Here is a 13,910-nt window from a genome sequence, read left to right as displayed (position 1 = left end):
TGTACGATCTTTGTTCACTACTTGTTTGTTTTAATCCGTCCTGTATCATCCTTTCTAAAAAGTAATGTCATTTTAATTTTTTTTCCTAAGTCACGCTAAGGCATTTCATGGTGGATCTAGCAAAAATGATTTCATGTGTATTTTTCTATAAATTCAATAGAGAAGTTTAATTTAGAATAAAACTAAGCCCTATGAATAGTTCGAGTCTGTTTGGTAGCATCACTAATTCCTCTGGCTGGCCCTTTTGAATTTATCATCACTAATGTATGTTCCAGCTTTGCAACGTCCAATAACAATAGTATTTAAGCTCTATTACCGTCCAGTAACAACAGGATATGCAATTCTAGTTCTTAGAATTAAGCAGTTCCCGAATCAATGCATTCACACAAGAATCGAACTTTGCCCAGAATTCTGAGCACAAATCTAATCCAATGCTGACATGCTGTTACGATGCTGCCACTAACCGGAGAGTTTCTTCTGAATTCTTCCCGTTCTGCTCCGCCAGGAGAGACTGCAAATCGCTACCATTTGCCAGGCTGTTGAACTCCACTGACCTCGATGGCTCTGTGGGGTATTTCCTCTGGCAGAATGTAATGAGCCTCTTCACGGACTGCAGGTACTTCCTGGTCGTCTCGTCGTTCATGATGTGAGCCACGCTGTTTGTGTAGATCTTCTCGCGGGCAGAACGCTCATGAATACCGACCATGGTCACACCAATTGGCCATGGCGAATTGCCGATCGCTAGCTTGATATAATTGTCCACTGCAGCCAAATAGTCCCGTATCATGCAGCACTTGACCACCTCCAGCAATGCTTGTCTGACATCAGGAGGGAGAGCCTGCAATTTGATGCAAAATAATAAATGGGCCTTGTCATACAAGATTTCTGCACATACGAATCAAAGAAACCCTAGAGTCACTTAGAAATTTTGATTCTGCACATACCATAGTTTTACCTGTCACCGAGAAGACGACAAGGAAGAAGCCAGAACGGTGCTCTAGTTAGAATAGCCTCAGTGTTTGTTTAAGCTCATTCACCTATCTGGCTAACTCGTAGGAAGCAAAAACACTATTCCACTGCTGCTTAGATATGCAATAAGCTAACACCCCCAGAGCAAACTCTAAACCAATCATTGAATAGTTTGACTTCAAAATGGATGCCCAACACGGCAACACTCGAACATTTTTGCAGTACAAGCATAGACAAGTTACAGTTGCAAAATCTGATATACTAAAAGATAACATTATTCTAGGCATACAGTTAAATATGGCAACCTCCAGTTAAACATTATTCTAGGCATACAGTGATTTGAAATTGCTGATAAAATAACTCGCAGCGATAATTACAGATCCTTAGAAATAACCTCATACAATTTGGTTGCACTGATATTTGGAGGGTATAGAGCGAATACTAGGAAGTGGGAAGATTGTAAGCGAATTAGCAAGTAGCAAGCTTACTAAAAGCACAAGTTGCAACCTGATCATCAAATGTAGTGTTTGTGTATTCAGGATGACGCCCTCCTATTCAAGGGCAGAAGCGAATTATTAAGCAAATCCATTCATGTGTTACAGAGATTAATTCTCTGAACACATCAGAAGGAACATAAATAATATCAAAACCAATGAGTTTAAGAACAGTATATATATCATATCTGCTGTCTTCCGCTTCTGATTGTATTCCTTAAATCCATTGCCAGTTGCTGTGAAAATCTTCATTCTATAGAAGGAATAAAAGGAAGAATACAGATTTAAACAAAAATTTGTCAGAAATCTTATGGAGCTTGGAGTCCATTTCATCCTTTTACTAAAAATAAGACTATCTTAAATGTAAGCTGATGTAAATATGCAATCTTAACAACAATATAAGCCATCCTTCTTTCACTACGTCATATTTAATCTGCTAGCCACCAGAAAGATATCATTCACGCTTCCTACACTTATTTTATAGCTACGATGATATTCATCACTGTGAAAAGCAAACGAAACGCAGAACATTCCATTCAAAGTTCAGAGGGAATTGGTAATGTAATGAATTCATCCAACAAATAATCAGAGTAGCCGAGTAAGCATTCATTCATTCAGGATATCGTAAGCACCACGAACCCACATCCAGGGTCCATACCTTCTTCTTGCACTGCTTGAAGAGCGGGTCGAGGTATCGCGCGCACTGCTTGCAGGTGGCCACCGCAGCCTTCCCTTTGGCCGTACGCTGCTCCGCCTCGGGCATCTCGTCCATCTCCTGGCTCCACTCGCCCATCAGCCTCCTGAAGAACGCGGCGATCTTATCCTCGTCGCAGAGCTCCTCGAACGGCACCTCCCTGTCCTCGCCGTCGCCCTCCCTCCGCTGGGCCTCCGCGCCGGCCTTGGGCTTCGTCGCGGCCGCAGCCCTGGCCCGCAGCGCCTGGATGTCGCGGAGGAAGTCGTTGGTCTGGCCCTCCCCGATCTCCGCCGCGTCGACGTCGGCCAGCGCGGCGGGGTCCTCGAGCACGTCGTGGAGGCGGCGCAGGCGCGCGGCGTCGTCCTCGCCGAAGAGCGTGACCGGCTGCCGCAGCACGCGCAGGCGCCGGACGACCTCGTCCCTCGGGAGCGCCCTCGCCTGGCCGCTCGAGCCGTTCTCCGCCGGCGGCGCGTCGGCTGCGGCGGAGGCGGGCGAGGAGCAGCCGGGTGAGGAACCGGGCGGCGAGGAGGCTGCTGCTGGGTGGGAATTCCGGAGCTGCTTTTGGAGGAGGCGCTGGCGCTCGGCCTCGCGGACGAGATGGAGCTCGCGGGCCTCGATCTCGGCGCGCCGGAGGATCTTACGGCCGCCGAAGTCGGCGTCCAGGAGCTGGCGCTTCCGCTGCAGCTCGCGCTTCAGGACATCCATTGCCGGCTCCTGCGGTGGCTGTGGCCGTGTGGCGAAGGCCGCGATGGCGCCGCGCGTCGGATCGTTAGCCAAGGAAACGTGAAATTGGGGCGGGGTCTGGAAAGTTCGGCTCTGTGCTGGATTTGGCCGCCGGCAATGGAGAGCTCGAGTTCTCGCGCGAAGCTTCTGGAGCCCGAACTCGCGAATCGATGCAGAAGGACCCGGCAATTAGTTGAGTGAATTTGGGCTGGTGGGCCAACTAAATTTGGTTGGTCGAGAATTAGGCCCAGAATACGTGGGCTGGATGTGACTGGCTAACTTGATGGGCCCATAAAGACGTCGCGGTCGTTGGCTGATGGCTACAGTTCTACTCCGGCGACGATAAAGCGTAAGCAACGAAAGAAGGTCGCCGGCGACTGGGCCGGCCGATACCACCATGCCAGCCACGTTTTCTCGAATATGATTCGAGAGCGAGATTTCACACTCTGCCCCGTGCCCCGTGGACCAAGTTTAAAACTGGCTCACAGGTCGTCGCCGCTCCACTCACAATTTACTAACACTTCTGCCGTGACTCACTGAAGCAAGAGTCAAGACTACAAACCTGGCAGCGAACAAAGGCATAATAAAGCTAGACAGCTATTCGGCGGGAAAAAAAAGGAATATGAATATCTTAAACCTAGCCAGTGCCCACTGTTATGAAACGTGTCCGTGTAGGATGTGAACGGGCTTCTACCAAAACTTGGGCTCCAAGTAAAACCCTGACCCCGCAGGTCCATATATATATATATATATATATATATATATATATATATATATATATATATATATATATATATGAGAGGAGAGGGAAGAACTTTGTACAGATGTATTATTTAGAAAATAATGAGAAGAGAGCTCCACCCTATATGTGTGTTTGTGTGAATGTTTTTTTCTTGTCGGCAACGCGACGCTACTCGAAATCATTAGTTTTACAACACGTTATCAGCACGCTCTTCCAACTGGATGAGTTGATTCAGATTTGTTTGCATTAGAATGATCCTTGTTGTAATGTTGCTAATCATAGATTGATCTATATTCCATCCGGCAACACGCGAGCCCTGATCGGTCATGCGCTCGCACTTGATCTGGATTGTCTCCGCCGCCACCTAGCACTCGCTGGACCAGTGGCGAAGGCATGTTCAGCCGTAGGGGTCAGATGACACGGACGATTTTTCCGTAAATCTTTATAGCGATCAAGTTCTGGCCGGCTACGACCCCACTGAAAATTTTTTATGACCCCACTGGCCAATCAGCCGCAGCAGTCTGGACTGCAGTCCAGAGTCCATCTCAGCCCAACAACAGCCATCAAGGCTACGTACGTGAATTGGAGAAGCCGCACTCAAAAAAAAAAAAATTGGAGAAGCCGAGAAAGCGTGCGCACCCTTTCAGCTTCGTATCTGACGCATCGCAAATCTCCTACAGCGCGGCGTCGCCCCTAGGCCCTAGCGCCGGCGGCCGCCCGGACCGCCGCTCGTGCTCTGATCTCAAGACTCGAGTTGTCCAGCTGACGGTTGTCCTACTCCCCTTGGCATCTAGACAAGGTACCCCTCAAATACCCAATTTACAATTAACGATCAAGTCTGAATTCTGAGTTCTTAGGTTTTTTCTTCAGCTATTCAATACAATCTGAACCCAGGTTCTCAGAAAATATTAGTCAAGCACGTTCTCCTCCATTCCAGCAAGATGCCAGGTATTTATCTAGCATTAATAATGTACGCATACATGCTCTTTGTTTTAGTTTTTTTTTATTATGTGACTAATTTTGTAATTTGATAGTCAATCAGCCTACATTGAAAGGATTTCTTAAGAGGAAATTACCCCAATCCGGTGATAATGAGAATAATCATGGAGACACAGACACTTCAAGAATAAGAAGCGATGGAGATGGCACTGCATCAAACATTAATTGTACTGTTCAGCGCACTTCACGGATCTCACAAAATGAGGTAAATTTCGATGAGCTTCCATATGATCCCGCAGATAGAAGGAGAATATCATATTACATAGGCGACAAATTGCAAAATGATATAAGGCGAAAATATTTGACTAGAGGTCCTTGTAAACCACCACCTAGTTTTATATGTTTCCAACAACAATGATAGCAGGTTTGTCACGACAGTGTCAATATGAATGGTTCACTAAATATGATTGGCTAGAGTACAGCGAAAAGATGGATAAGTGTTTTTGTTTATACTGTTACTTGTTTAGAGATTGCAACAAGGGCCAAGGTGGGAATGATGCATTTGTAATAGATGGTTGGGATGGCTGGAACAAATCTGATAGGCTTCGAGATCATGTAGGCAGCAAATGTAATAGTTTTCATATCACGACTGTGAAAAGATGCGACAATTTGTTAAAGCCTGGTCAGTCGATTGTTGATTCAATGTACAAGCAGAGTGATATCACGAAAGAGCATCATCTACTTCGGTTGAAAACATCTATTAAAGTTGTCCGATATTTATTGCATCAAGGTTTAGCTTTTCGTGGCCATGATGAATCAGTGGATTCCACAAATAAGGGGAATTTTCGAGAGTTAGTGCAACTTTTGGCAGATGAAAATGACCAAGTGAAGAAAGCTGTTGGAAATAATGCTCCTAAAAATAATAAGATGATTGCTCCAGAGATTCAAAGGGATATTGTCAATTGTTTTGCTGAGGTAAGAAAAGGCTGCCATATTTTTACTATGTCATCTCTCTCAGTCTATAATGATAAACTGATTTTTACTTGCTTTTTGCATATCATTGTAAAATCTATTGTTGAAGAAATTGATGGTGATGTGTTTTGCCTTTTAGTGGATGAATCAGCTGATGCGTCAGGGAAGGAACAGATGGCAGTCCTACGGTACGTGGATAAGCTTGGGGTAATAAAGGAGAGACTTATTGCTGTTGTTCATGTGCAAGAAACGTCAGCTTCATGTCTGAAATCTAACATTGATAAATTGTTTGCTAAGTATGTCTTGAGCATAAAGCAAATTAGAGGACAAGGTTATGATGGAGCAAGCAACATGAGAGGTGAATTCAATGGACTACGGGCTTTAATTGAGAGAGAACAACTCGGCATATTATATCCATTGCTTTGCTCATCAGCTACAATTAGTCATTGTTGCAGTGGCTAAAAAGAATGATGATTGAAAGAATCTTAAGATGCATAGAGGGGGGTGAATAGGCAATCTGCAATTTAAAAACACTTAACAAAAAGTCAGACACAGACCAGCCCAGATACTCCGGGTAGAATCCCGGATACTCCGGGTTTTTGTGATCCGGAGTATCCGGAGCTATATCCGGAGTCTCCGGGTATGAACGACCTGAAAGGAAACTGCAAGAATCTATGTATGAAAAGTAGATCGAGCCAAAGTATGAGTACCAGGGGTTCCTTAAGGTTGATATCCAACAAAAAAAACTTACTAGAAACTCGTGAGTGAGTAGATCGAGCTCAAACCCTAGAAATGAAGTCTCACAAGTAAATAGCAAAGAAAACAAGTAAACTAACACGAAGGAGACAAGGATTTATTTCCCGAAGTTCACACCCGAAGGTGCTACGTCTCCGTTGAGGAAGGATTCGAGAGACGGTGCTCAAGAACCCCTATGCTCCTCTTCCAAGGGCGAGATCACCTCTTAAGCCCAAGGTTACTTACTATTGATTCCTCGGCGAGGAATGGAGCTTACAAACTTCTTGTGTAGCTCACAATCTTGATTGAGCTATCACAAGCACGCCTAACCGTCTAGGAGCACAAGGCTCTAAGAGTAACAAACTTGAATCCGCAGATTTGACCAAAACCAAGTGCTCAAGAGATGGGAATGAGGCTCACTTGCACTAATCCTTGCTCTTACTTGCCTCTCACTCAAATCCCTCAAGGGAATCACTCAAGAATGGAGAAAAAGGGAGTGAGAGAGCTCTTTCTTGGCTTAGGTTTGAGTTCAGCTCGTCAAAGTGGCAAGAGAGAGGGCTGAAGGGGTATGGTGGGGGTATTTATAGTCTTCAGCCCAGAAATAGCCGTTGGGCGAAAGGGTACCCAGAGACTCTGGGTATATGCCCGGAGACTCCGGGCAACTCTAGTTTTTCAGCTCGTGAACAGCACCCGGACACTCCGGGCAAAGGGGTCCGGAGTATCCGGCCTTGTACCCGGAGTATCCGGGTTAGGCAGGGAAACTTCGATTTTTGCTCTCTTGAATTGTTTTGTGGCTCACAAGTATTTGTCTAGGTTCTCTTGAGCACTAGTTTCAAGTCAATACCTTTGAATTAAGTCCATCTTGATAGCACGGCGTCCCTATACTCAAATTTAAAAAATTAAAACTAATTTCATGAGTATGCTTGAACACCGCCTTTTTCATTTCCTTTTTGAGGGGCCATACGTCATCACTTGATTCACCTATACATATTCATCACCTGCACACATGCTTAATTACACAATTAAATATACATGTGTTTTGTCATTATTCACCAAAACCCACCTAGGGGCCTAGATCACTTTCAATGATGCTAGTGACTTCTTTGACATGATATCTCTATTGCTTAGTGTGGCAGGAGCTTCTTGTAAACGTAAAGATATGATTCGAGAAAGTCAACAGGAGAGAGTTAGGAAAGCTATAGGCACTGGACAACTAACTAGTGGAACTGGATTAAATCAAGAACAATCCCTTCAAAGAGCTGGAGACACACGTTGGAGTTCTCATTATAGAACCCTTAAGAGTCTAAGCAATCTATTCCCTGAAGTTATTGAAGTGCTCCAGTATGTAGAAAAAGAAGGTCCAAATGATGCGAAGAGACGCCAAGCCCGTGGTCTCCTAGACTATCTCAAGGATTTTGACTTTGTGTTTCACTTGCACTTAATGTTGCTTATTTTAGGCCATGCAAATTCTTTGTCACTATCCTTGCAGAGGAAAGATAAAGACATCCTGGAGGCTATGTTAGAGGTGAAGTTAACCAAGCAGAAATTTCAACAAATTAGGGATGATGGTTGGGATTCTTTGCTGCAGACCATATACTCTTTTTGTGAAGACCATGGTATTCCTAAGTTGGATATGAATGAGGAATATATTGATCGCCATAGGCCAAGAAAAAGGACCAATCGCACCAACTACCAACATTATAGATATGATTGCTTGAACCCAATTATTGACTTGCAGTTTACAGAGTTTAGTGATCGTTTTAATGAGGTAAACTCTCAGTTGCTTACTCATATCGCTGCTTTCAATCCCAAGAATTCTTTTGAGGCATTCAAATCTGAGAGTCTGATGGAGTTAGCTAAGTCATATCCTGATGATTTCAACTCAACACAACTCAAGGATCTTGGTCGAGAGCTTAATTTTTACATTGACAATGTGCGAGCTGATGAAAGATTTGCCGACTTAAATTATATTTCTGAGCTTGCTAGGTTGATGGTGGGTACAAAAAAACATTTGGCTTTTCCTTTGGTTTATCGGCTTCTCAAGCTAGTACTAGTTCTTCCTATCGCCACCGCATCGGTGGAGAGGTGCTTTTCAGCTGTGAAAATTGTGAAGACAATACTGAGAAATCGTATTGGAGATGGATTTATGAATGATTGTATCGTATGCTTCGTGGAACTAGAATTTCTATACACAATTCCAATCGAAGATGTGATAGTTCTCTTTCATAAGATGGAGGATCGTAATCGTAGAGGAAAACTGTAAGACGTAACCACTCTTGTGAAACCTTATTCTGTCACAATATGCATTGTTATATTATCAATTTGAAGTTACGCATGGTATTATGTTATCATACCATATAAATTAACACTATTTTAATGTTATGCATGGTATTATGTTATCGGACCATATAAATTAGCACTCAGTACTGTGAGTTCTGACCCCGGCAGCCATTTGTCCTGGCTTCGCGGCTGCGCTGGACCAAACGCTGGACCAGACGCGGTTCCGATCTGCATGCTGGCCGGGGCGGCGGAGCACATGCACGCCCACCGGGGCGCTGATCCTCGTGCCGTCGATCGGCCGCGCGCATGCCCGCATGGCCGCCGCGGCCATCACGTCAGAGAGGGGCTCTCCATGTACAACTACAATCCTGCATGCCGATGCACTTTGCATCTGGCCCATGCATGACTGCATGAGTGCGTGGGAGACCAGCAGGTTCCATCCGGCCGGGCGGCCGGCTCTTCTCCGATGGAGTCGTCATCGAGTCATCGTCACGCAGGCAAGCCATTGGCTTAGCCTATATGCCCTATGCGGGGACGTCGTCGATCCGAAGCTAGCCGACTCGCTGACACCTTGCTCCGCCTGGGGTGTATCATGTATGCATCACGAACGAGTGTTCTGCTGTGGAATCGACGTCAGGTCATCAACGTCGACTCATCTTCAGCACGTCGACAGAGGACCCTGCAGATAAGTCTCTTACCAGATCGGCTTTTGCTGGTAGATTAATCAATCGGCAGGTTGCATCGCGTGTTCTTTCTATTTGTTTTTTGGGTCGTAGTTAGCAATCTACTTGCTTGTTGGCTTGTTGCACGATCTCGTTGCGCACTTCTGTCACCGTCGCTCGCAGCCGGCGTCCACCGCCGCCCCCGTCGCGGACGGCAGACCGGCATACACACCCGATCGAGCGCAAGTAGCCCCCGTGGCCCTGTCGGCCACCGCGCCCGCGCGCCTCGCGCTGCTGCGGCTCCGCCGGCCGCAAGCGCCGCCCCTTGCATGCGCGCTCGCGTGCGCCGCCGCGGCTCCGTCGATTGCCGCGCGCCCGCCGATTGTGCTCGTGCCTCGTCGCTTCCGTTAGTGTGCTGCTGCTCGGGTCCCATTGTCGACGGCTCGACGCGCAATAGCGCTGCTGGATTAGCATCATCGCCTGGCAACCCTACGCCGTCGGAAGCCAGCCGTGGAGCAGCTGCAGCATGGGAGAGATGGCAGGAACCTGCCAGAAGAAATCGCAGCGGGGTGGCAGTGGGGAGTGGGTTGAGGCTGGCTAGAGTTTCACGCAAGCAGACGAGTCGGGCCGAGGGTACGGGGAAATTGGGCCGGCAAAACCCAATAGTGGCCGAAGTAGGCCCATAAACGCAAAATCAATTTTGAAAATTTTATAAATTTTATAAATCTGGAGTTTTAGCCCTATAAATTTTATATTTACGTTCCAGTATGTTATTCTTGCAGAATAATACTCTATTTTCCAGTAATCAGCCCACAGTTGATACATTTTGTGAATTGGTCTATGATAATTCAAAAAATTGCATTTTGACCCTGAATTTCACAAAATAATTTCTGTAATTTCTGAAAAATTGCAGAATACCCTCTATTTTTCTAGAAATTTACTAGAACATGCTATTCTGAAAATAGACCCTCAGATTTAATTGGATTCAGGGCAGAATCTTGTGTGCCTACAAAATCTAGCATATTATTCCCCGATATTTCAGTTATGAACATGCAGTTCATATATTTTGCAACTTGGTCTCTGACAATTCTAAAAATTGCATTTTGACCCAGAATTTTGCAAAATGAAGTCTGTATTTTCTGAAAATTTACAGAATTCTCCTAGAATTATCTGGATATTCACACGCAGTGAATAATTTTGCAAATTTGTCCCTAGTAGTTCTGCAAACTACAATAGAACTCAGAAACTTTTGCAAATGAACCAGAACCTTACTCGAAAAAGTGTGAACCATGTTATTAGGGAATTAGGGAAATTATGCTTGAAGCACAAATACTTGTTGTTTACTGAATAAACCCTCAATTTGTGCGTAACTAATGTGATTTCTGATCTGAAATTATTTTTGCATGAATAATGAACTTCAAACTATAGAATTTTGAACCTTTAATCATAGCAGAACTATGATTTTAGGACCTTTTTGCCACTACTTATACACTCCACTACTAGTTTACATATAGTAAACTTATTTGCACAATTATTTGAATAGTATAAAATATCCATATTTCTAGAAGAAATAATATCCTGAAATAATCCTGGAAGACTTAAGAACCTTGTATGGTCATTAAATACCAAATTATCAATGTTAAATTCATGAAGGATTAATCACCGACTATTTCTGAAGAAAAGTCAGTGGAAGAATAATATATTTGGTATATAATCTTGAAGATTCAATGTATTGAAGTGTAGTGGAACTCATTGAATGAGTGATTCTTGAAGAATCTAACTATTGAATACGGAAGTTCAATATGTTTTCAAACTTGAAGTTTGAGAATTAATACACTTTAAGAATTTTGATAGTGCTCAATATTGTTGTTAGCTTGAAGCTACGTAGTTTCTATCACTGAAGTGATAGGACATATAGAGAGTTTCACGAGTCCGAAGATCGTGATAAAAGAATACATTCATTTTGAGATCAAGAAGAAACCAAAATAGAATTATTGAGCATCATCAGTACATGATACAAGATAACACCAATAAATGAGTGCATAACACTTGAATTTTGGTTACATATTTATCAAGCTCACAGCAGACTTGTGAATGTATATCACTAATATACTAATAAGCATGCAGCTTTTATATCAGGATAATTGGACATTGATCTTGAAGATCATGAAATTGTATCTTATTTTTTTTGTTTTTCATGAAGAAAAATAAATATGATCATAGAAGATCGATATGACACATATGTGCATAGTAGTGGTGGTGTATTAAGTTTTTAATTCCTACAACGAATTAAGTGGTTCTTGTAATCTCTAGAAGAGACATCTTTTGAATATAGTTTGAAGGTTCATTTTAGAGCATCTTATTTTATTAAGATGCAATTGTTTTTATACTCGCAGTATATTATGCTTGGAATATACTCCCTCCTTCCCTGTTTATAAGGCATACACGTATATCAAGATTCAAACCTTGTCATCTTTGACCAATAATTTGACTATTAAATTTTTATTTTTATAATGCAAATTTCATATGATTGGATTCATAATCAAATATATTTTACAATGATTATAAGTTTATAATCAAAAGTGATATAATATATGATAAATAAATGGTCAAAGTGTTGTTTAGAAGACCGTGTCATGTTCCACCATGCCTTATAAACGGGGAAGGAGGGAGTATGAATTAAATGCTGAACATTGTTAGTAACTGCCTATATCTATTAGAGTAAATCATCAGTAATGATATTTATCCACCATGAGCAATAATTATTCTTTTAGAATAATTATATATCCTTTGTGCACTATGACCATGGAAACTGAATTTCTTTGAAGCACATGGACAAATCGAGTGCACTAGCCTTGTAATTGATTTTGATAGATCAATTTGGCCTTGAAAAGTGCGATCTTTTACTAAGTACTGATTACTTGCTCTATGGAAACTTGAAGTTTATATCATATCCACCTATTTTACATATTTTGTACATAGTAGTACATATGTTAATTTTCACGATAAACCTATGCTAGTGGCATAAGTTGTGAATGCATCTGAAATATTTTCACGGTTAAATTATGCTCGTCGCATTATTGCGATATCCATCTGAAATGGATCAATGTAATGCATGAAGCATATAGTAACTTGAAGTTACAAGATGGCGTGAACAGGGGAGGATATTGATTGTTGAATGGATGAATGTGGATAATATAAAGAAACTAATAGATATAACCATGGCAATTGAACCTGTAGCTTTATGCGAAGTATTTATACCATAGCATTGCATAAATTTTATTGAAGAAGTTAATAACCTGAAGTTTATTATTCTGCACTATTAATCATGTTATGAAAATGAGTTGCATGTCATACTCATGTGCTACTCTGAAAGTAGCTACTTTGCTCCTTTGTACTCTCGTTCGGTTAGACGAAATAGTACTGAATGACTCGTATGTTACTTCAAATTGTGCACAGAATGCACATAAATGATTTAGCATAGAAGCTATCATTTTTCTCTTGAGCCATGAAGGTTCAAATCAGGGGGAGCAAATTAGAAATTAATATGGGATTTTAATATGCTCAACTGAACTTGAGCATGTGGCATGGATCTGGTAGTCCATTGTGCAGTGCTTATTGCTTGGTGTTAAATATTTGCATTGGTTTATGATGAAATGGCAGTTACACATTCTAGAAGAAATTCCTAGCATTTAGAAACTTGCAGTTTCTTTATCTCAGTATTGATTTCAATTTATGCTTTATGTAATTGAATTATATTTGTTGCGAAAGAATAAAAGAAACTAGACATTTATTGTTCTACTTAAATTAGAATATGTCTAGTTAACTGCATAGATTGAAATTGAATAAGTGCGTGAATATTTTCCCAAAATTTCACCATGATAGCATAAGTGAGAAGGCACCCATCTGAAATGGGGACATAGAAATCTGAAATTTTGTCATGAATGCCCATCATTGGGGATATAGTTGTGAAGTATGCTATCGCAATGATCTAATGACGGCATTAGGGGGAGAGAAAGCCTCATATAATGCCTTACATTCAAGAAGAATGGTCATGATCATGAGAGTATATTCCTTGAAAGCTTGTAGCAGGAATAATGTCACGCACTAATTAAAAGCACGAAGCTTGAATGAATGCCATATAAATTTTGCATTGAAGCAAAGAGGAGTAAACTTGAAGTTTTAGACCAGAAGTTACATTTTACTTGCAGTAAAATAAATATTGAATTGATATATTGCGGGGACGCTTGCATGTATATCATCACAGTAGGATGACGTAGTAGTCATTTATCTAGATCCTATATAGACAGACAATTATAGATTTTAGACTTGATCACTCTAAGATCTATATTGGTGTTTATGGATTCTAGAACTACTGACATTCATGAATGAATTAACAAAACTCCTCAATTCTCACGAAGAGAATATCTCATGAAGAAAACATCCTGAAGATGAACCCATCACTATAGGCGCGCGCATATCTAGTGTAGGAAAACAGAACAACCATATTATTGGAAAATATTATGGTTACTTGAATCATCTTTGATGAATATGTGGGAGAGAATAGAATAATTGTTAACAATATTTTCCTCAAGAAATTGCTATTGTTTCTCTTATGAGAACACGGATCCAGAAATAAAGTCCATGGCATAAATGCATGAAGCATTTATATCGGGTCAATGAAGAAAGCAATTGAGGAT

General features: G+C 42.1%; 1 protein-coding gene across 1 annotated transcript; it reads right to left on the bottom strand.

The window, feature by feature from the left end:
* Window positions 1-214: 214 nt before the first annotated feature.
* LOC120650080 (pre-mRNA-splicing factor 18-like) lies at window positions 215-3,050 on the bottom strand. The gene is made up of 2 exons (XM_039927100.1): window positions 2,122-3,050; window positions 215-838 (listed from the first exon to the last, which is right to left on the bottom strand). The coding sequence occupies exons 1-2, from the start codon at window positions 2,860-2,862 to the stop codon at window positions 446-448; spliced, it is 1,134 nt and encodes a 377-aa protein (XP_039783034.1). The 5' UTR covers window positions 2,863-3,050; the 3' UTR covers window positions 215-445.
* Window positions 3,051-13,910: the final 10,860 nt, after the last annotated feature.

Source organism: Panicum virgatum, chromosome 9K, assembly GCF_016808335.1.
Source record: "Panicum virgatum strain AP13 chromosome 9K, P.virgatum_v5, whole genome shotgun sequence".
Lineage (NCBI taxonomy): Eukaryota > Viridiplantae > Streptophyta > Magnoliopsida > Poales > Poaceae > Panicum > Panicum virgatum.
This window is presented reverse-complemented; position numbering and strand designations above follow the sequence as displayed.